Source organism: Nycticebus coucang, chromosome 15 (assembly GCF_027406575.1).
Source record: "Nycticebus coucang isolate mNycCou1 chromosome 15, mNycCou1.pri, whole genome shotgun sequence".
Taxonomy (NCBI): domain Eukaryota; kingdom Metazoa; phylum Chordata; class Mammalia; order Primates; family Lorisidae; genus Nycticebus; species Nycticebus coucang.
In genome coordinates this window covers 91209836-91233606 of record NC_069794.1, presented here as the reverse complement: position 1 = coordinate 91233606, position 23771 = coordinate 91209836, and the positions used below count along the sequence as shown (strand labels likewise).

The following is a 23771-nucleotide window of genomic DNA, read 5'->3' as shown; positions in this document are numbered from 1 at the left end:
AGGTGGTCCTAGTGTGGGAATATAGGCATCCACTGCCGATGCCTGAACGTCTCGGAAAAAAGATAGAGTTAAAATTCTTCCCAGAAGCCAGAAGTAATTATTTTTAGTGCCTTCCCATTATGCTTCTTGTTTGTGCTAAAGTTTGATTGTTCCGTCTCAATTAAAAAGAATAAACGTTCTTCGGTTAAGGCATATATATGGGCACCCTAATTTTGGCGGCTGGGCGGAGTCTGCGTCGTGGACCGCCCCGAGGGGCGGAGAAAGGTGGTCACTGAGTCTCCCCACCCACCAGGCGCCTGACGCGGGCCGGGGACCCAGGAAGGCGCCGGGCGTGCGAAGTTGGTCTCCTTAGTCCTGGTCTCTGCCCCCTTTAGTTTAAAAGCCTGCGTCTCCACGGAAAGGAGGCTGGAGATAGGGGTTCAGGCCGACTCTCTGCAGCCACGAGCTGGGACCTGAGGGTGCCGGGCCGCCTTCCTCCATGGCCGTGGCGCGATTCTGGGTCTGCGCCGCCGCTGCCGGCTTCTTTCTCGGCTTCCTGGTTTTACATTCGCGTTTCTGTGACTCTCCAGTGAGTTGAGTAGCGAGGGAAGGACTGTCGGGTGTGTGGATGGCACTGCTGGGAGGCGACACTGCAGTCGTGGGTGGAGGCGGCGAGTCCTGCTCTGTCTGTCACTGAGACCGAAGCACCAACCTGTTTCCTTGACTGTTGAAAAGTTTGTAGATGGTGCATCGCTATTTTCCTTATTTTTTCTTTGCTAACTTTGAAATAATTTGCAGATTGGTGTGGTCTTCTTGATCTTTAGACATTCGTACGTATTAAGAGCCCATTTATTTGGAATTATTTCAGTCCAGCAAAATTCTAGTTACCAAGGCATGCTTAAAAAAAAAAAAAAAGTCATTACCCCCTCTTTTTTTTCGTACGTAGAGGGTGAACTGAATCTTACTCTTATGATTTTATTTAAGGTTTTGAGAAACTTTGCTTTTCAAATTTCCTGGAAAACTGAGAGAATTCTTTACCGGCTGGATGTGGATTGGCCTAAGCAATCAGAGTATTTCACTGGAGCCACATTTTGTGTTGGAGTTGACTCCCTCAATGGATTGGTTTACATAGCACAAGTGAGTAAAATAGAAATTAAAAGATAATCATGAACAATATGAAGAAAACAACAACCTTACTTTAGTAATTATATGCATTCATATTATGCTAATTATACACTTTATTTTTGAGATAGTTTCAAGTAAATATTTTGGCTTTGAATGCGAAAGATTACACATAATATTGTTGGGGTTTTGAAGTTGGTTTCTCAAATGTCACTAAATTTCTAAATTAACTTTAATTTTTGTTTCTCTTTGGCAAAATAAAGATTATATTTCCTTAAAACTGATACTATCTAAGAAGTTATTTTTGTATACCTTCAGAGAGGGAATAACATCCCAAAGGTATTAGTGTTTGCAGAGGATGGATATTTCCTACGATCCTGGAATTATACAGTTGACACACCTCACGGTATGTTTGCAGCCAGTACACTACCCGAACACTCCATCTGGATCACGGATGTAGGAAGTGGTATGTGTAGCAATATCTACTAAATTCTCTTCCTAAAAAAATCATATCTTTACTCATGTTCTTGCTTGTGCAGTTTCCAATCAGAGTTGCTGAAACTTACTGGTCATTTCTTTAATGCTTCATGAAATAAAGTGTTTCTATCTTTGCATTGTACTTCTGCAGAATCAGGAAATTTAACAAGGAGGCTATTATCATGATCTTTACAAGAATTTGTCAAGGGACTTCTCATCTTCTTTTTATGTTAATTTCAGATTAATGGGTACAAACAATTAGGTTAGAAACACAAGTTCTAAGGTAAAATTCAAGTTGTTGCGCCCTTCATCTGGGTGTGTGCTGTGTGCCTCTACATTGTGCACATTAGGTGAGAGCTTACCAGTATCCCTCCTTCATCTCTTGTCCGCTTTCCCTCTTTCCCCCCTCCCCCCCACTTGAATAGACTTGTGTTTTTCTCTCCTGTGGGCATGTTTATTGTTTTTCTGTAGTTTTCATATTAGTATTGGGTGCATTGGATACTTGAGTTTACATTCTTGTGATACTTTACTAAGAAGAAAGTGTTTCAGCTCCCTCCAGGTTAATACAAAAGATGTAAAGTATCTTTTTTTAATGACTGAAAGTGCTCCATGGTATACATATAAAGCAGTTTGTTAATCCATTCATGGGTTGATGGGCACTTGGGTTCCTTCCATGTCTTGGCCATTGTGAAGCTGCAGTAAACATTCTAGTGGAAATGTCCTTGTGGTAAAATGATTTATTTTCTACAGGGTAGATACCTAGTAATGGGATTGAGGGATCAAATGGAAGGCGACTTTTAGTTCTTTGAGAATTCTCCATACTTCTTTCTATAGAGGTTGTGTTAGTTTGCAACCCCACCGGCAGTGCAAAAGCGTTCCCTTTCTCCACATCCATGACAGCATCTGTAGCTTTGAGATTTTGTGATGCAGGCTAATCTCACTAGAGTTAGTTGGTATCTCAGAGTGGTATTGATTTGCATTTCTCTGAGAATTAGGGATGATGAGCATTTTTTAATGTGTTTATTGGTCACACATCTGTCATCTTCAGAGAACTTTCTGTTCAAGTCTCTTGCCAACTTATAAAGGGGGGTTGTTTGCTCTTTTCTTGTTGATTAATTTGAGTTCTCTGTAGATTTCTAGTTACCAGCCCTTTGTCAGATTCATAACATGCAGGTATCTTTTCCCATTGTGAAGGCTATCTGTTTGCTTTAGTTGTGGTGCCCTTAGCTCTGCAGAAGCTTTTTAGCTTGATCATGGCCCATTTATTTACTTTTGGTGTTGCTGCAGTTGCCAAGGGGGAATTTTTCATAAAACCTTTGCCCAGACCAATAGTGTCAAGAGTTTTTCCCACACTTCTTACTAGGATTTTTATTATTTTGTGGGTTAAATTTCAATCTTTTATCCAGCAAGAGTTGGTTTTTGTCAGTGGTGAGAGGTTTGGGTCTAGTTTCAGTCTTCTAAATGTGGCTAACCAGTTCTCACAGCACGATTTATTAACTAGGAATTCTTTTTCCCCAGTGCATGCTTTTGTTTGGTTTATCAGAGACCAGGTGGTGATCATGGCTGGTTACTCTCTGGGTTCTCTATTCTGTTCTATAGATCTGTATCTCTGTTTGTGTGCCAGTACCATGCTGTTTTGATCACTATAGACTTATATAATCTGATGTGTTTTTATTTCTTAAATGCCTAGAGATGTGTTTTTATTTCTTAAAATTGCATCGCCTTTTTTCTGGTTCCATATAAAATAAAGTACTATTTTTTGAAGTTCTTCTAAATATGATATTGGTGCTTTAATGGGGATTGCATTAAATCTGTAGATTGCTTTGGGTAGTATGGCCATTTTAACCATGTTGGTTCTTTCCAGACACAAGCACGTGCATGGTATGTTCTTCCATTTATTCACATCTTTTGCTGTTCCTTTTCTCAGCATTTCATAGTTCTCTTTACAGAGATCCTTCATGTCCTTTGTTAGGTATATTCCCAGGTATTTCATTTTCTTTGAAGCTACTATGAAAAGGATTGTGTCTTTGATTTGATTCTCAACTTGACTGTTATTGGGACATATTAAGATTTGTGTACATTGATTTTTGTCCCGAGACACTATATATTCCTTCATCACTTCCAGAAACCTTATGGTCGAGACTCAGGTTTTGCAAGTGTAAGATCTTATCATTGTTAAAGAGGGAAAGTTTGACCTCAGTCCCCATCTGAGCCCCCTCAATGTCCTTCTTTTGCCGATTGCATTGGCTAGAACTTCTAGCCCTCCATTTCAGTAATGGACACCCTTCCCTGGTTCCAGTTCTAAGTGGAAACGCTTTCGGTTTTATTCCATTCAGCATGAGATTGGCTGTGGGTTTGCTGTAGACGGCCCCCTACCCGTTTAAGAAATGTTGCATCTGTGCCTATTTTCTTCAGTGTTCTTGTCAGAAAAGGATACTGAATTTTCTCAAATAGTTTTTCTTCATCTATTGAGAGGATCATATAGTCTTTGTTTTTGCTTCTATTTATATGGTGAATTACATTTATAGATTCATATATGTTGAACCCACCTTGCATCCTTGGGATAAAGCCCACCTGATCATTATGTATAGTTTTTTAGATGTGTAGCTCTGTTGTCCTTCCTAGGATCTTACTGAATATATTTGCATTGATATTCATTAATGATACTAGTCTTTGTTTTCCTTTTTCGTTGAGCCCTTCTTGGTTTTGGTATCAGGGTGACATATGGTAGAACATGTTGGGGAGGATTCCTTCTCTGTGTTTTGGAATCGGTTCTGCAATATAGATACTAGCTCTTGTTTGAAGGTTTGAAGGTAGAATTCTGATGTCAAACCATCTAGTTCAGGACTTTCCTTTTTTGGAAGGTTTTTAATTGTTGTTGCAACAATTTGGTGCTTTATATTGGTTGATTCAGAATTTCTAATTCTTGGTGAGTTTAGGAAGGTGGGGTGATTCTAGGTATTATTTCGTTTCCTCTGCATCAGCGGTTCTCAACCTGTGGTTTGCGACCCCTTTGGACTGTATTAAAGGTTCACAGCATTAGGAAGGTTGAGAACCACTGCTCTACGTTTTCAGATTCCTGGGCGTAGAGTTTTTTTTATAGTAATCCTTGAGGATCTTTTGTATCTTTGTGGAATCAGTTGTTATTTCCCCCTTTTTGTTTCTGATGTCATTAAAGATCTTCTCCATTTCTAGTTAGTCTAGCAAATGGTTTATCAATTTTATTACTCTTTTCAAAGAACCAACTTTTTGTTTTGCTGATCTTCCTAACAGTTTGGGTGTTCTCAATTTCATTTAATTCTGCTCTGATTTTGGTTATTTCTTTTCTTCTGGTTTGGAATTGGATTGTTCTTGTTTTTCCAGTTCCTGGAGATGGTCCAGTAGGTTGTTGCACTTTCTGTTTTCTGATAAAGGCGTCTAATGGTCCAGACTTCCCTCTTAGGGCTGCCTTTGCTGTATCTCACAGGTTCTGATAGCTTGTGGCTTCATTGTCACCTTGTTAGAAAAATCTGTTTCCTTAGAGATTTCCTCCTTGACCCAGCTGTCATTCATCATGAGGTTGTCTAGTTTCCATGACTAAACAAGGCACCTATGAAGATTTCTGTTGTTGTTGGCTTCTACTTTTATTCTGTGTTGGTCTGAGAAGGTACAGGTATAATTTCTATTCCTTTAAAGCTGTTGAGATTCGATTTGTGCTCAAAGACGATGAATCAGTTTTGGAGGATGATCCGTGGGCTGTTGAGAGGAATGTGTACTCAGTTTTATTAAGATGAAGCACTAACTATGTGTCTGTTAAGCCCACTTGTTCTGAGGTTGTGTTTAAATCCTTTACTTCTTTGTTTAGTTTCTCCTTGGAGGAGCTGAAGGGACAATTCTTCAAAGTGTGAGTTGCTCTTCTCAGATGAAATAGCTCTAAACGTCTTCAGTGAAGCCAAATAAAATGGCAGTCTGTGAACGTGAGTGAATGGGATCCTTGACCCTCATTTTACTTTACCAGTGTTCTTCCAAAAGAGATTGAGCTAAGAAACCAGAACTACTGTGTTGCCCAAAGTGCAAAGATTTGGAGAAACTGGTGTTAAGGTTTTTGAAATTCCATTGACTTGAGCATGTCTGAAATCTTTCCACCATCAAATATTCTTAGTAGAAAATGCTGAGGCTCAGCGCCTGTGGCTCAAGTGGTTAAGGCACCAGCCACATACACCTGAGCTGGTGGGTTCAGATCCTGGGCCTGCCAGACAACAATGACAGCTGCAACCAAAAAACAGCTGGGCATCGTGACAGGTGCCTGTAGTCCCAGCTACTTGGGAGGCGGAGGCAGGAGAATCGCTTGAACCCAGGAGTTGAAGGTTGCTGTAAGCTGTGATGCCACAGCACTCTACCCAGGGCAACAGCTTGAGGCTCTGTCTCAAAAAAAAAAAAAAATAAAGGAAGAAAATGCTGAAAAATGAAGTGAGCATAATTGAATTTACAGCTGTGGAGAAAGTGATTCACCTATACTTGTGGCTTCAGACAAGGTGGTACTAGAGAGAGGCGGGCATTACCTGAGGAACTGAGGAAGGAATGGGATGGTAATGACAATATTTCTATTATTTCTTGGCCTACTTCTTGAATGTTTTCTGGATAAAGGCACCTAGTGGACATCCTGTTTACTCATTTCTGGCTAATTCAGTTACCAGTTTTTGGAAGTGATGAGGTCTCAGTTTTTATTATAGTGTCCATTACCAAAGCTATTCTTAGAACAAGATTTCTAGGCCTCAGCTGATGACCTGGATTTTAAAGCTGTATTTTGGATATTAAGATTCTGGTAAAACCAAAAAATCTAGATTATCTCTGAATTCATTGTATTAACAATATTATAATGAGATTTGACTGTTTTCACATTTTTCCTCCCAGGAGTCACTGTTAAGTTGGGTCATTCTATTCATGTGCTGCTTTATGACCTCACCGATTTCTAGAAATAAAAAGGGCACAGATGGTCTCTTCATTCTTTCCATTAAAACTTGTTTTCTTAAGTACACATCTGAAGACAGTTTTCTCATCTTTCTCTGATCAAAAGTATGGTGACAAATCAGCCCCCTTTAAAAAAATACATGATTTGGCAGTATTCTGTCTCTTTTGTTAGAAATGTTGAGGGTTTTGTGTTCTCTTGTTACTGTAAAGTGAAGCTCAAGTGTCCAAATCAAGTATAAATCAGTATGTTTTTCAAGATAGAAGTGTAACGTAAGCTGATTCACTTTATTTCTGCTAAGCCTAATGTATCCACTTAGTCCTTTGAACACCTCTTAATTTGGTCCTTCATGCCTTCATGTTTATTTCTGCTAACTGCTTAATGATTTTCCTGTATTTTTTAATATCCTACTTTATGCTTTTGCTTTTAAGATAATTTTAACTCAAAGAAAGAAATTTTAATGTGAGAAAATAAGATACTAGTGATTTGGGAAAGATATTTTTTCTTAGGAAAGGAAAGTTGAAGGGCGAAGTTTTGAATTTGTTTTCGCTAGGAGAAAAATGTATTTTAAAAATAGTAGTACCACAGAGAATTTTTTTGTTGACCTACTGAAACTGAAGAAATGTATGTGAACAAATGTAAGTTGTTTGTTTTGCAACTTCTTCTTGATTTCCTTTTATAAACATGGTTATTCACATGTTTGTGAATAAATATTAGATTAAAAAAGAAAATGGTACACCAATAATTTGATAGTAATATGAGGTTTCTATATAATGAGTCTGTTGGGGGAGTTATTTATTTGAATTTAGAATCTACCTACTACCTACTTTGGAATAACAAGAGATTTTGGTCTTGAACAAGTGTGGCTTTAGAACTTAAGAAGAAGCGCTTTTGTCCATTATAATATTTATTTACCTAAATCCATAAACCTTTTTATTGCTGTTTAATACTTATCAAATTTTTGCTCTCAGCTTACTTGAAAAATGTGATTATACAGTTTTGTTTGTGAAATGTGCATCTCTGTCTTTACAGGATCCTATGGTCATACTGTTAAAAAATACAATTCCTTTGGTGACCTTGTTCAAATCTTGGGTACCCCAGGCAAAAAAGGCACTGGTTTGAACCCCCTGCAGTTTGACAATCCCGCAGAATTGTATGTAGAGGACACAGGAGATATTTACATTGTGGATGGAGACGGAGGGCTGAATAATAGATTGATCAAACTGTCCCAAGGTGTGTGGCCTCACTTTCTGTGGTATTATGGGAATAGTATAAATTAGATTTAAGTGATTTGATACTTAAATGTTGTAACAGTGTAATATTATAACAGAGTTATGTATAAAACTATGTGTAAAGAGGTGAAATGTATTACTAAAAAACACTGGAAAACAGACGGATGTGATAGCCAACAATTAATGATTCTGATAACAGAGCCGCTTATTCTTTACCAAAGGCCAGGACACTCTTCCAAAAGGAGCCTGAGGCAGAACAAGAGTTTATAGGGCTCAAGAGGTAACCGGGTATCCTCTCCAGTTAGGAATGAAAAAGTAAGGGAGCCAGAGTCCCAGAGTCGGGCGTTGTGGAGGCTGAGGAATCAGCGAGAGCCTGCTTGAGTGCCCGCTCTGCGTCCTGTGCTCTCAGGAGACACGGGTCTGCTACACATGAAGCAATGATACGTTGTCCACATTATTGATTCTTACAGTAAAATAGGAATCAGGAGGATAACCTGGATTGATTGGAGAAAGAGGACAAGGTTTCATAATGGAAGTGGTTCTTGAACTAAATTAGTTTTGGTGAGAGAAGATGGGGTGAGGGGAATTTCATGGAGGTTTTATCATACATGGCTCACAGATGATTATTAGCAGGGAAGGAGCTGAAGGTACACTTTTCCAATGGTGTAAATTAAAATTTGGGATGTCCTTGAAAGCTCATTTGAGGATTTTTAAAGGCACTTGTGACTATAAAGCATCTTGGAGGGGTGTTTTGAGTAGGAAAATGATATTACAGAAGCAGAGTTTTTATAAGACTATTACAGTGAGGTCTGTTCTGAGTGAGGTTCGTCATTTGGAGGCTGTGTAGTCACTTTATCACTTTGTAACTGCATTTTATTGGTAACAGCTAAAGGCATGGAGGGTGAGGATTAAGCAAGAATCCAAAAAAATTCTGTGAAAGAAACCACCACATTTAGGAGACACATTTAATATGGATTTATTAGTTTCTAATGGCTGCTATGACAGATTGTCACAAACTAGGTGCATTATACAATACAAATTTATTCTCACTATTTTAGAATTCTGAAGTTTGGAATCTGGTAGGCCCTACTCTCTCTAAAGGCTCTCGGGAAGGAGTTTGCGTCGCCACTTCTAGCTTCTGGTGGCTCAGACATCTCTTCGCTTGTACCAGCATAACTTCAGTCTCTGCCTCCATCTTCCCAAGGGTCTCAAATCTCCCCCTCCTTTTCTCTTAATGAGGATTTAGGACTAACCCTAAATCCAGGATGAACTCATCTTCCTGTCTTGAGAGCCTTAACTTAATCACATCTGCAAAGACTCTGTTTCCAAATAGTGGCACATTTGTAAGTACCCGTAGTTAGGACATCCACATCTCTTTGGAGGAGCACAGTTCAACCCGTTTCAGTGCATAACAAAGGAGATAGACTGTAAAAACATAACGTGAATTTTTAAGTTCATTGGAACAGTAATACCAAATAATGTTAAGTTATGAAAGGGAATCAGTGTGCGGGAGAGGATGACATCAACCTTAAATGATGATTTTGAAGCAATCACAAAAAATTCAAGTTAAGATAATTAAAGAATTAGGTTAATGCTTAATCTAATTAGGGGAGGAATTTTTGTTTTCTTTTGTAAAGCATAAGAAATAGGTAAATAGTGCTTGCCTTGGCAGCACATGTAGTAAAAAAAAGAAATAGGCAAATAGGTGTCTAGACAGGAATCCGAGAAAGCCTAGTCAAGTGAACCAGGGATAGAACGGAATAGTTTTTTGAAATCTTACATCATAAAATACATGTAGGACATTCTATATGTTGCCTTAACCATATGTTTTTACCATTTATAGATTTCATGATCCTTTGGCTGCATGGAGAAAATGGGACAGGACCTGCTAAGTTCAACAAACCTCATAGCATTACAGTTGATTCAGCTGGTCGGGTAAAAATATGTTGTCACCACGTCTGGGGCTGTGTGTCTGAATACGCATGTACGTGAGTGTCTGCGTGTGTGGGGGCATTTGTGTATAGATCATGAGTACACGTGTATGTTATAGGTGTGTCTGGACAAGTTGCCCTGGGGGTGGGCTAGGTGTGCACTCATGCCCTCTCGTAAATGCTTAGCTCCTACGTGGGGGAGGTTTTCAACTAAAAGATGCCCTCCTGCTCAGAAAGTTCTACTAAAAGTGTTTGAATGTATTTTCAATTCTTAAGAAAAAAATGTGTTGTTCAAAAGAGGGGCAGGAAAGGTTAATCTCGGAAGCTTGGAAAAGAGAGCCGTCTAGGCAATGTCTTGCTCTCACTAACTCCACCCTATTTGAGACACAGAAAGCTTTCACCAACAAATTTCAATCCGTTTCTCTTTCTTACTCTCATCCACTACCACATCTATTGCTTTTACTGACCTAAGAATATAAAGTTATCACTTCTTTGAGGTTATCTTCCCACAACCAAACCCCCACCAAAAAGTTTTTAGTTTCTCTTCATGTTTTCCTCTAGGGGCTTGTACGTCCTCATCATAGTGACTGTCACGCTGTGTTGTAGTCATTTGGATACACTGTCAGTTATGCGAGTGCACGGGCTAAATCTCTTCTACTTTATAGCAGTCATCTCGCATGTGAACGACTAAATGTCTTGACAAATAATAGATATGTCAGGCTACTCGACTTCATGCCATTAGGCGTTGAATACATTTCCACTTCTGATTCTGTGCTCAGAGACCAAACTTCTAATTATGATTTGGCTTCCTATGTTGACAAAGTGAGAATGATTTTTTTTTTGGAGACAGAGTCTCAGCTGTTACTCTGGGTAGAGTGCTGTGATGTCATAGATCACAGCAACCTCCAGCTTGGGCTCAAGTGATCCTCTTGCATCAATTTTTCTATTTTTAGTAGAGACGGGGGTCTCTCTTTTTGCTTAGGCTGGTCTCAAACCTGTGAGCTCAAGCCAACCACCCACCTTGGCCTCCCAGAGTACTGGGATTAACAGGTGTGAGCCACCATGCCTGGCCAAATAAGAATGATTTGAACATTATGTGTTTCTAGCTACCACGAGAAGTTAGCTAACCATATGAACTTTGTGTGTAAATTAGGAACTAGAAAGTTGGAATTTGAGTTTTATACATTACCCTCCTGAGCTTGGTTAATTACTCCTATTTTATGCTCAGAAAAAGATCAAGTTTCAGACCATGCAAGACCTATACCCAGTTGAATTCATTGTGGTGAGGAGCACCCTTCTAAGAGGCCTTGGAAATCGTTTAATGGTGTACTCTGGCATTACTGAGTGATAAAGAAAAAATGTTAATTTCTACACACTTGAGTTTTTATAACAATAGCAATGATGTTTTGAGCATTTTATATGGTTAACACATTTAATCATTTCCATGACCTTATATGAAAAGTTAATTAGTCCCAGAGTTAAAGACTTGTTTCTATGAACAGAAAAGCCCAAACTCTGTAAAATAAAGAGGTTTATTCTGAACCAGTGAGTGTGTTCCCAGGGAGACACAATCTCAAGACCTCCTGAGGAAGTGTGCCTAAGGTGGTGGGGTTATAGGTTGGTTTTATACATTGCAGGGAGACAGGAATTGCTTGTAAAATAAAAGAATTTATACAAGGTATTCATTGTTTCAGCGCAAGAAAGTGAGATATCTTGAGTGGGAGCTTATAAGTCATAGGTGAATTTAGAGATTCTTTAATTGACAATTGATTCAAAGTATTAAGCTTTGTCTAAAAATTTGTAGTCAGTAGGAATGGATGTCTGGGGCGAGGGGAGCGGTTCTGTTATCTGTGTGATACCATGCTATTAAGAAAAACCTGTTTAACTAGATTTTATAAATTTTAAGGTATAACTTAATCCTTGCCTGCCAGAGCCTTCTTATTTATAATTTGGTATCTTTTTGTCACACAGTCTATTTTGTCAGTGTTACAGTCTCTGTTTTAACATGAGTTCTGGTCAGTTGTGTCTGAACTCTTCAAGGGAGGGGGTATAACGAGGCCTGTCAGCCTTGTTTGCCACCATGACCAGAAATTAGTGTTAGGGTTTTTCCGGGGTCTTCATGGCCAAGAGGGGGTCTGTTCAATCATTGGGAGGCTTAGGATTTTATTTTTAGTTGACATTTCTTAAACATGATCCTCATAATCAGAATTCAGTGAGTTTCAGGGTAGGAAAGATAATGCTGACTATCTAAGGTTTCATTTATTCGTAGGTGTATATACTGTATTTCTTCCTTGGTCATTTCTTTGAGATACAAATCCCAAAATCTGTAAGGAAACTCACTCTTAGTAAAGAATTATAGCCCTAAAGCGGTGCCTGTGGCTCAAAACAGTAGGGTACCAGCCCTATATGCCGGAGGTGGTGGGTTCAAACCTGGCCCTGGCCAAAAACTGAAAAAAAAAAAAAGTATTATAGCCCTAGAAAAGATCTTGAGAAATTGCCTTACTTAGACATCAATAACCTTTCTAAAATTGTATGAGTCTTTCTTTGTTTCTGACTGAGGATGAATTCAGTGGTTGCTAAAATTTATACACACTGACAAAGAGACTGGTTTGCCCTGAAAAAATAGGTATTTACAAACCGAAGAAATCCATAGGACTGAAAGAGACAGGTGGAGGTCAGCAGGGTTCCTCTGTACAGCACAGGCCTCATGTCCTCATAAATCACTCCTCTGTGTTCACCCTCTGGTGCATGCAAGAACACGTGGGCTGTCTTTAAGAGTGCCTCTGACCTCCTGTTTTATACAGTAGTTTCTTACTAGCTCATTACAGCCTGTACCAGCCTAAATTAAGCCTAGTATCATTCTCTGTGTGTTACTGTTTCAGGCTTCCTCTCTAAGTGGTTCAGTGCCTTGAATGTACTTTGGTAATAGCAGGTGCAGGTTTAATGGTATTGCCATAGGAGTGAATACTCCACTTCCTGCCGTCCTCAGCTCCTGAGAGGTAAGGCTGCTTTTCCTTGTCTTCCCAGGAACTGACAAGCTGGCAGCACTCAGCGAGAGTGGATGCTTGTTAGAGGCGTGAATGAGCCTCGTCACTCTTGGTTACTGCTGATCCTCCGCGTTATGGTGGAGCGCTTCAGTCTTTTAGTTATTCGCTTGTGTAGTAAAAACCATCATAGGCTCGGCTAGTAAGGCAGGTCGTGCCTCTCTCACTGTAAGCTCACTTCGGACAAGGCACTTCACCTCTCTGAACTTCAGTTTTTCCTCATCTTAAATAGAACTTATAATACTTTTTGGGGCCCTCTAAGTAGTAAGAACTTTCTTTTTTCTTCTTCTAAGTATTAAGATAATGTATTGTGAAACTAATTGATAGAAGGATTTAGTCTCTGTCATGGATCTTTTTTTTTTTTTTATGTCATGGATCTTTTCAAATTGACCTTTTTCTGGTGGGGGGGGTTGTTTTTCAGGTGTGGGTTGCTGACCGAGGAAATAAAAGAATTCAAGTATTTGATAAAGACACTGGAGAGTGGTTAGGAGCATGGAGTAGGTGTTTCACAGAGGAGGGGCCTTCTTCAGTCAGGTTTGTTTCTTTTTATTTTATTTATTTTATTTTTATTTCTTTAAGTTAAAGTTTTAATTTATTTTTTTTTTAAAAACCTTGATGTTAAAGCGTAATGAAAATTGTAGAATTTATATATAATTCAGTTATATTCTTTTGTATATAAAATTTCTAGAACATTTATTGGATGTGGTTATGGTGAGCCCTGAGCTAATATGATATGATTTATATATATATATACACACACACACACTTTTTTAACCTAATTTTTATTAAAACATAACTGTATACCTTTATGGGGTACAATATGAAGATTTGACATACAAGTGGAATGCTTAAACTAATTGACATAACCATCACCCCACTTATTTTTGTGTTAAGACATTGCATTATACTCTTAGTTGTTTTGAAATGTACCCTTGCATTGTGTACAATAGGCGAGATCCCGCCATATTTCCTCCTTCAACTTGCCCCACCCCCTCCCTCCTCTTTCTTGACTGTCTTCGTGTTTTATGGTTTGTATGAATGTGTGTCTATATATTGTTTTCATAATAGTATTGAGTACATTGCATACTTTTTTTTCATTATTGAGGTACTTTACTAAGAAGAGTATGTTCCAGCTCCATCCAGGTAAACATTAAAGATGTAAAGTCTCCCTCTTTTTTATGGCTGCATAGTATTCCATGGTAGATAATTTGTTAATCTATTCATGGACATTAGGCTGCTTCCATGACTTGGCTACTGTGAATTGGGCTTTAGTAAACATTCTGGTGCAAATGTCTTTGTTGTAAAATGATTTTTGTTCATCTGGGTAGATACCAATGGTAGGTCAACTTCCAGTTCCTTGAGAATTCTGCATACTTCTTTCCAAAAAGTCTGTATTAGTTTGCAGTCCTGCCGGCAGTGTAGAAGCGTTCCTTTCTCTCCACATCCACAGCTGCAGTTTTGGGATTTTCTGATGGGGGCTAATCTTACTGGAGTTAGACCATATCTCAGAGTGGTTTTGATTTGCATTTCTCTGATGATTAAAGGTGTTGAGCATTTTTTCATGTGTTTGTAGGCCATGTTCCTCTCATCTTCAGAGAAGTTTCTCTTCAGGTCTCTTGCACACAGAGAAATGGGGGTTGTTTGTTCTTTTCTGATTGATTAATTTGACTTTTCCATAGATTCTAGTTACTGGACCTTTGTCAGAAACATAACCTGCAAAAATCTTCTTCCCTTCTGAAGGCTGTCTTGTTTGCTTTACCTGCAGTGCCCTTAGCTGTGCAGAAACTTTCTAGCTTGATCAGATCCCTGTAATATATTTTTGGTGTTGCATCAATTGCCAGGGGCATTGTCCTCATAAAATATTTTCTCAGGCCAATATCATTAAGTGTTTTCCCTGCACTCTCTTCTATTATTTTTATAGTTTCATGTCTTAAGTTTAAATCTTTTATCCAATGAGAATCAATTTTTGTTAATGGTGAGGTTCCAGTTTCAACCTTCTATAGGTCAGTTCACCGAGTACCTTTTATTAAATAGGGAATCTTTTCTGCAATCTATGTTTTTGTTAGGTTTATCAAAGATTAAATGAGAATATGTGCATGGGTTCATCTCTTGTTTCTCTATTCCGTTCCATAAATCTACCTCTCTATTTTTGTGCCATTGCCATGCTGTTTTGATCACTGTAGATTTATAATACAATCTGAAGTCTGGTAATATGATGCCTCCTGATTTGTTTTTATTTCTAAGTAATATATTGGCTATTCAAGGTTTTTTCTCATTGCATATAAAATAAAGTACGATTTTTTCAAGTTCTTTAAAGTATGACGTTGGTGCTTTGATGGGGATTGCATTAAATCTGTAGATTGCTCTGGGTAGTATGGAACATTTAACAATGTTCATTCTTCCCAGCCATGAGCATGGTATGTTTTTCTATTAACATCTTCAGCTGTTTCTTTCCTCGGAGTTTCATAGTTCTCTTTACAGAGATCTTTCACATCCTTTGTTAGATAAATTCTCAGGTAGTTCATATTCTTTGGCACTACTGTAAAAGGAATAGAGTCCTTGACTATATTTTCAGCTTGACTGTATACAGTATATATAAAGGCTACTGATTTGAAAGTATTGATTTTGTATCCTGAGACACTGCTGTGTTCCTTGATAACTTCTAAGAGCTTTGTAGTTGAGTCCCTGGGGTTTTCCAGTTATAAAATCATGTCGTCCACCAAGAGTGAGAGTTTGATCTCCCCTATTTGAATACCCTTTGATTCTCTTCTCTTGCCTGATTGCGATGGCTAGGACTTCATTACTATGTTGAATAGCAGTGGTGACAATAGGCATTCCTGTCTAGTTCTAGATCTGACTGGAAATGTTTTCAGTTTTACTCCATTCAATATGATATTGGCTGTGGGTTTGCTGTACATGGCCTCTATCAGTTTAAGAAGTGTCCCATCTAAGCCTATTTTTGTAAGTGTTCCAATAGTGAAAGGATGCTGGATCTTACCAAAAGCTTTTTCTGCATCACTTAATAGAATCATATGATCTTTGTTTTCGTTTTGTTTATGTGGTGTATTAATTTATAGATTTACGTATATTGAATCAACCTTGTAACCCTGGGATAAAACCCACTTGATTGTGGTGTATAATTTTTTGATGTGTTGTTGAATTCTGTTTGCTAGGATCTTACTGAGTATTTTGCATCAATGTTCATTAATGATATTGGTCTATAGTTTGCTTTTTTTGTTGGGTCCTTTCCTGGTTTGAGGATTAAGGTGATACTTCCTCATAGAATGTGTTGGGGAGGATTCCTTCTTTTTCTGTGTTTTGGAAAAGGTTATGTAATATAGGTACTAGTTCCTCCTTGAAGGTTTGGTAGAATTCTGATGTGAAGCCATCTGGTCCCAGACTTTTGTTTTTTGGGAGATTTCATATAGTCGATGATATTTCAGTTGAAGATAATAGGTCTGTTCAAAATTTCTAATTCTTTCTGGCTGAGTCCCGGAAGGTGGCATGCTTCCAGGTATTGGTCCATTTCCTCCAGATTATCATATTTCTGAGAATAGTTTTTGTAATAATTATTAAGGAGTTGTTGTATTTCTGCATTATGTGTTATTTTGTTATTCTGTTATTTCTCCTTTATTGTTTCTGATTGACACTATTAGAGATTTTATGTTTCTGTTTCTGGTTGGTCTAGCCAAAGGTTTATCAATTTTATTAATATTTTCAAAGAACCGACTTTTTATTGATCTTCTAAATGATTCTTTTATTTTCAGTTTCATTTAGTTCTGCTCTATTTTTGGTTATTTTGTCCCAGAAGGTGGCATGCTTCCAGGTATTGGTCCATTTCCTCCAGATTATCATATTTCTGAGAATAGTTTTTGTAATAATTATTAAGGAGTTGTTGTATTTCTGCATTATCTGTTATTTTGTTATTCTGTTATTTCAGAATGTTTTCTTCTGCTGGGTTTGGGGGTTAGACAATTCTACCTTTTCCACTTGCTTGAGATGACCAATTAGAGTTGTTGACTTCCTCTCTTTCTGTTTTCTTGATGAAGGCTTCTAATGCTATAAATTTGCCTCTTAGGACTGCCTTTGCAGTATCCCACAGGTTTTGATAATTTGTGCCTTCATTATCATTTGTTCTGAAAATTTGATGATTTCCTTCTTAATCCCGTTTTTGACCCAGCTATCATTCAGCTTAAGGTTATTTAGTTCCCATGACTTTGTTTGAAAGATTTCTATTGCTGTTGACTTCAATTTTTATTCAGTGATGGTCTGAGAAGATATGAGGAATTTATTTCTATTCTTATAAATTTGTTGAGATTAGACTCGTGTCCTAAGATATGATCAATTTTGGAGGATGATCCCAGGGCTGATAATTAGAATGTGTATTCAGTTTTATTAGGATGAAATGTTCTGTAGTTGTCTGTTAAGTCCATTTGTTCTAGGGTCACATTTAAGTCTATTATTTCTTTGTTTTGTTTCTTCTCAGAGGATCTGACAGGTGTTTAAATCTCCACCTATTATAGTTCAGGAAGGTATCAAATTGTTCATTTCCATTAGGGTTTTCTTTATAAATTGAGGAGCTTTCAGGTAGGGTGCATAAATATTAATTATTGAAATCTCTTCATGTTGAGTATTTCCCTTGACAAATATGTAGTACTCATCCATGTCCTTCCTTATCTTTGTTGGTTTAAATCCTATTGTATCTGCAAATAAAATCACAACCCCTGCTTTTTTCTAATTTCCATTTGCCTGTATTATGGATGTTCATCCCTTTACCCTGAATCCTTTTTATTCTTTGAGGTAAGATGAGTCTTTTGTATGCAGCAGATATCTGACCTGAGTTTTTGTATGCAGTCAGCCAACCTGTGCCTCTTTAGAGGACAATTTAAAGCATTCACATTAATTGAAAGAATTGATTGGTATGGTAGTGTTCTGGCCGTCATGTTTTTTAAGGGTCCAGTGGATATTTTAATCCTTTCACCATTGTGGAAATTAGGTTTTGTTTGATAAATTCTGGGTAACTTTAGTTTGGTGATATACCATTGTGCTTATCAATATGGAAAATGGGTCTATTTCCTGGAGAGCTGTTTTAGTTATGGCAAATTTCTTCAACATGTGTATGTCAGTAAAATATTTGATTTCTCCATCACAAATGAAACTCAGTTTACCAGATATAGGATCCTGGGCTGAAAGTTGTTTTGCTTTAGAAGATAGAAGGTCGATGCCCATCCTCTTCTGGCTTGAAAAGTCTCGGCTGAAAGATCTGCAGTCATTTTAATATTTTTCCTTTTGTAGATCAAGCTTTTCTTATGTCTGACTGCTTACAGAATTTTCTCCTTCATATTAACTTTGGCAAAGTTAATTACAATGTGTTCATATAAAGAAGAGGCTTTATATGAATTGCATCTTTCTGTCTGCTGTCTGAGTATGTGTATGGTTTCTCTTGTAATGCTCGTGAAATTCTCCTCTGTAGTATCTTGGAGTAGAGCATCTGTGCTTTTAGGGCCATCCTCTTCTCCTTCAGGAATTCCTATAAGTCAGATGTTTGATCTTTTAGAATGATCCCACAACTCTCTCAGGGAATGATCTGTTTTTGCCTTTCATTTCTCTGTGTCTTCAAGTGCTTGGGAATGTTCAAAAGCCTTGTCTTCAACTTCAGAGATCCTTTCTTCTGCCTGCTCAACTCTATTACTGAGGGATTCTACTAAATTTCAAAGCTCCTTGAATAACTTTTTCATTTCCTTGAGCATTTCTCTCTCTTTTCTTATTGTGTCCATATCCTTGGGGATTTTGTCTTTGAATTCATTAATGTCTCGAGATAACTTTTGAACAACTCTTTAGATTGCTATTTCCATCTTTTCCTCCATTCTGTTAATTTTGTTTGCTGTCCATACTCTGAATTCTATTTCTGACATCTCAGCCATTTGTCTGTGAATGGGCTCTTCTGTTGTGTCTCCTGTGTCATTCCTTGGGGGAGTTGATCTACTCTGATTATTCATGTTTGAGAGTTCCTCCACTGGTTCCATCCCATGATTATTTTCTGCAATTTGGCTAGTAAACTGGTAAAGTAAGATTGGATCGAGGGCTCCAGGAAGTGGAGTTAACCAGCCCTTTACCAATAAGCCAGACTGGTGATTTTGTTTTTTTCCCTACGGTCTTAACAATGGTCCCTTTCAGAGCTGCAGCCAGAGACTCTCCGGACCTGATGGCTGTCTCTGTCTTGTAGTCAGCCAGCCTCCATACAATCCTAAAGAGTTGTAGTGTTAGGCTGAAATACCAGCTGGGGAGAGATACAAGCAACTGCAGCACCCTGCCCTTCCCTCCCCCCAGCAACAGCTGGAGGAGGAGAATCAGTTCCTCCTGCTAAAAAATGACCACCGCTCAACCTGGGGCAGGGAGATCCTCAGGTGGACAGCCCAGCTCAAGAGTTCTCCTCTGATGGTTCTGGGCAGTACAATCACTCTCAACAGGAAGCATTCAGAGGGTCTCCAGAGACCTGGTAATAGGGATCCACACAAGGAAGTGTACCGCCATGTCTGTCCCTGGACATGAACACCTCCACACACTGTTGCTGTGTGGTGTGGCCCTCTCTCTCTCTCTCTCTCTCTCTCTCTCTCTCTCTCTCTCTCTCCCTCTCGGCCCTCTCTCTCTCTCTCTCCACACTGTTGCTGTGTGGTGTGGCCCTCTCTCTCTCTCTCTCTCTCTCTCGTGCACGCGCACATGTGTCCCTCTCCCCCCGCACCCCCAACTTCCACTTGAGTCACTGTTTCTGCACTGCCTTCCAGTAGTCCACACAAGGCCCATACCTCTCAAGGAATTGCCACTCTGGGCTCTGCAGGGGGCAGGCCTTCAGACCCCCAGGTGAAGGGGGAAGGGTGGATTAGGAGTTCATAATTGCAGGGAAAATACTTGTTCAGTTTTATGCTGGGTAAGATGATGCCTAGGCTCACAAGTGGAACCTCCCTGGAGAAGGAGGCTTGTTGTTTAGCAGCTCTCTCCCGTGGGGTAAAATAAGACGTCTTTTGTTCCCAGCTAGTGAGCCCTTCTCTTTGGGGAGGGGTCTCTCGTCCTCTCGGCAATGGGCCTTGTACCTGGATTTTGTTTCCTTAGAGTCGCAGCTTGTCGTCGCAGAGATGTGCACTTGGCTATCTTCTCTCTTAGCTCAGCTCCCCACCTGCAGCTTCTTTGAGTCTATTCTGTCCATTATCTCTCCCCCTGGACAGGAGCCTCTGTCAAATGCTGCCCCTACTCAGCCATCTTATTACTTCCCTATCCCCGTTTCTTTGTATTTTAAAATTCTTGCTTTTAGTCTGGTTATTTTGCTTACTTCCTCTGAATGGCTAGCTGAAAGTTTCAAATATTTAGTGTCAATTTTCAATCAGGGAAAAAGGGAAGGAAAAACGTATACAGAGAAATTTGATATCTGGGTTTTCCAAATGTTAAATAAAATGAAAAGAGTTAAACTCCAGTCCGCTGTGGAATCCCAGATCTGAGATGACATACGCTGGCTCTCTCCTGCATCCTTTATCCTGGAGAGTAGCAGGTACTGTTTGCATAATGGGGATACATTGTTACACTTTTAAACACATGACAAAAATCAGAAGCAGTCTGTACACCAACTTTCCATTAGTTTCATTTTATATGGGAGTATGATAGTGATAGTTTTAAAAATTTAAGCTAATCTTTGGTTGTGTCCATGTTAGGTGCCTAAGCCCTTCCCCTCCCTCCCCTCCTCCCCTCCCAGAACAAAAGGCCTATCTGGCCCAAACCAAGAGTTCCACCAGAAAGACCTTAGCCTGCCAAAGCCTTCCAGCAACCTGTGGGATCTCTCTCCCCCTATGCCCAGTGTAAAAACAAGCCCCAGCCACTCTCGGGGAAGCCACCATCTTTGTCTAGGCAGGTCTCAGTCCCCTTCCATTAAACTTGGCCTGAACCTCCCCTTATCTTGTTTCTGGGTACACTGCTGAACCCGTTTTGGTCTACAATCACAGATGCCTTATTCCCTCATAAACAGAGCAAGTTTAGATTCTTCTTAAAAGAATCATTCAGTAAGTAGATGGCTACCGTTGTTAGCACTGTGTGGGATAAAAATGTTGCAAAAATAAGTATTTATTTGATGTCTTTCTCTTTAGATTCACTCCTGATGGGAAGTACTTGATTGTGGCCCAGCTGAATCTGAGCAAGCTTTCAATCCTCGCTGCACCCCCGGTGGGAAGCATTGGGGACTGCTCCGTGATCAGCACCATCCAACTAGCAGATGAAGTTTTACCGCATCTCTTAGAAGTTGATAGAAAGACTGGAGCAATCTACGTAGCAGAAATTGGAGCAAAACAAGTACAAAAATATGTCCCTTTGAGTAGCTACCTTTCTTCATTTGGTTCCTAGTGGGAACCAAACATTACAGGTATTTCAGGTGCCAGTTCTGAGTTTCAGATTCATTAAGTACTTGAAAATGATGTTGAGCACAAGAATTTGTTTTTCTTTACCTAGTTTAGTATCAGAAAGATTTGTTTTTATATCATTAAGTACCATAAATTTTGTTGCCATTCTTGGGACTTAGTTTTACTTATAAGTGCACAGAGATATTTTCATGAGAAGAATGAAACTTTTAAAAATTGGGTTGGAAAAAGTGACTAGTGTCATAACGTCATTGTTTTCCCTGGTAGACTAATTCTCCATGGGTAAAAAGAAGAACAAAAACAAGTTTGTAGGATAATTTATTAAATTGAGAGATATAAGAAAGGTGAGCTATTGATTAATTTGAGTACCCACAGAGTGCTGGGGCCTCAGCATTCAGAAATGAAGAACAGAGCTGCCTGCCTTCTGAGTAGCTTGCAGTCCAGTGGGGAGGAGGCGGGCATGCAGTGGCAGCGTGCTGGTGTTGGGGGTCTTTTGCAAGGAGGAGCACCACGTCTGACTGAGCGGTTCATAGAGTCTTGGAGGAGAAATGAATTTGAGTCGGAGCTGGACAGCTCTGAGCTTGCGGATGAGCTTGCTGTGGTCCAAGTAGAGAAGGGACAAAAAAATGGGAAACTTGCTGTAACCCTTGGTAGTTTTGGGGCTTTTTCAAAAGTCCAACTTGGCTTTTGTTCCTTAGCTGTAAGATACTTGATGTCTGTCAGCCCTTAAAGATGGGACTGAAATGGCTGGCAGCTAAGCACTTTACTGAAAGAGGTTTTTGCATATGCCTTGAGTGTTTTTAAAGGTGGAATTCAAAAGGGACCTCTCCTCCGTGCTCCCTTCTTTTTTTTTTTTTTCTTTTTCTTCTTTTAAACATGAACTTAATTCTTCCCTGGTGCTTGTCTACCTCACAGAAGTTCCAGGAGAACTAATTCGGTGGGGCTGTGCCAAACATTTTGAGCTGTTCAGAAAGGCGACTGCTTTCCTGCCTTCCTTTCTGTATTTCATTTCCCCCCTTTGTTGTGAGTATGTTGGCTTCCCAACCAAGATATTTTTTTTTTTCAGTTTGCTTTTATTTACTGTGCGTTTTGGTGGAAGCTCGCCACGTTCTGATCTTTCAGATCACTCTTCCCCTTCCTCCTGTAGCTTCCCTCTTTTCACGTGTTACTGTAAATCCCCAGCCTGTAATAAACCTGGAGCTGACCGTGCTCGTTGCTGGAGCACTCTCTCTACCCGAAGGAACTTGCACTTGTTTTGATGCTTGGATTATATCATTTGATGTAGTTAGAAAGGTAATTCTACCAACATGAAACCCCATCCTGTATCCTAAGCCATTGATACATATGTTGGTGCCAGTCATCAGACTCCATGACCTTGAATGAGTCACCTTAGTCCTCGTTCAGTTAGACGGGAACATTGCTGCCTTTCCTCCTTCACGAGGCTGTGAGGATCAGACGCGCGACAGAGACGTACCCTTGGATATCTGGCTATAGCTCTGAGTGAGTTAGAGGCGTTTTATTAACAAAGGTTCCAAATGTGCTGTTTACCTGATACCAACTACAAGGTTTGCCTTAATTTTGTGTTTATATCCTCTTATCAAAACATTTTCTAATGGACTTTTTGCAGTTTACCTACTATGGTCAACTGATGTGAATGAAAGAAGGTCTTTTAGGGTGGGTTGATTTGCTTTTGAGCCAGGACAAGAAGTGCAAATGCCTCTCTGAAGGAATTTAGGTTAGGTCAACTGAGTTTATCATTTCTGAAATGTTTTATTTAACTTTGTTTTATACCAGATTCCTATAAACCCTACTGCAAATAGTATTTCTGTGTATCTTGCTAAAACTTGTGTTTATTTTATTAGCATACTTGCAATCATAGATTTCACTTTTTTCTTTTGATTAGTAGATTAAATGAATGATAGATGTGTTTTCTACTGAAAAATAGAAATTAAATTATTGTATTAAAAAAGACAGTATCATCTGGCTCCCCAATTAAAGTTTGATTTTAATGTCATAAAAGCAGTTTATGACTTTTTATTCCATTAAAGATTTACAACGATCATGAAATCACAAGTTGGTGCTTTAAGAATGTCTGCCTTTTCGTACACAGAGTGTACATTGATGTACCATAAATATTGCAAGAAGTTGCTTGGAAAATTTAAGAAATGTGGCTTCTTTTGAGGTAATGGGTAACAGTATATTCTGCATTAGAAGTGGGACCTTTTTATACATTAGAAAATCAAAGGCTGTAGGTATCTTCCGATTGGGTCTTTAAATGGAATATTTGTCAGTCAGAGAAAACGTGAATGAGTCTGATGGCAAACAACGATTTACCCCAAATTATTACACATACGTGTGCTTGGGTCACTTAACACTGTGCTCCCAGCCTCCAGCCTGCAGACCGTCACTGGTTTGGTTCATGGCCCGTTGGGAAGTGGGCCGCACAGCAGGAGGTGAGTAGTGGGTGAGCAAGCTTCCTCTATTTACCCTCTTCTTGTCTCTAACATCACCACCCGAGCTCTGCCACCTGTCACACTGTCACATTAGCAGCGGCGTTAGATTCTTACAGGAGTCCAAACTCTGTAAGATCTAGGTTGCACACTCCTTATGAGAATCCAGTCCATTCTTGAGATACTTTA

General features: G+C 39.1%; 1 protein-coding gene across 1 annotated transcript; it reads left to right on the top strand.

Moving 5' to 3' along the window:
* The first annotated feature begins 292 nt into the window (after nt 1-292).
* NHLRC3 (NHL repeat containing 3) lies at nt 293-23214 on the top strand. Its single transcript, XM_053563918.1, has 7 exons — nt 293-568; nt 964-1116; nt 1420-1567; nt 7559-7759; nt 9602-9693; nt 13155-13267; nt 20866-23214. The coding sequence occupies exons 1-7, from the start codon at nt 479-481 to the stop codon at nt 21116-21118; spliced, it is 1050 nt and encodes a 349-aa protein (XP_053419893.1). The 5' UTR covers nt 293-478; the 3' UTR covers nt 21119-23214.
* The last annotated feature ends 557 nt before the right edge of the window (nt 23215-23771 follow it).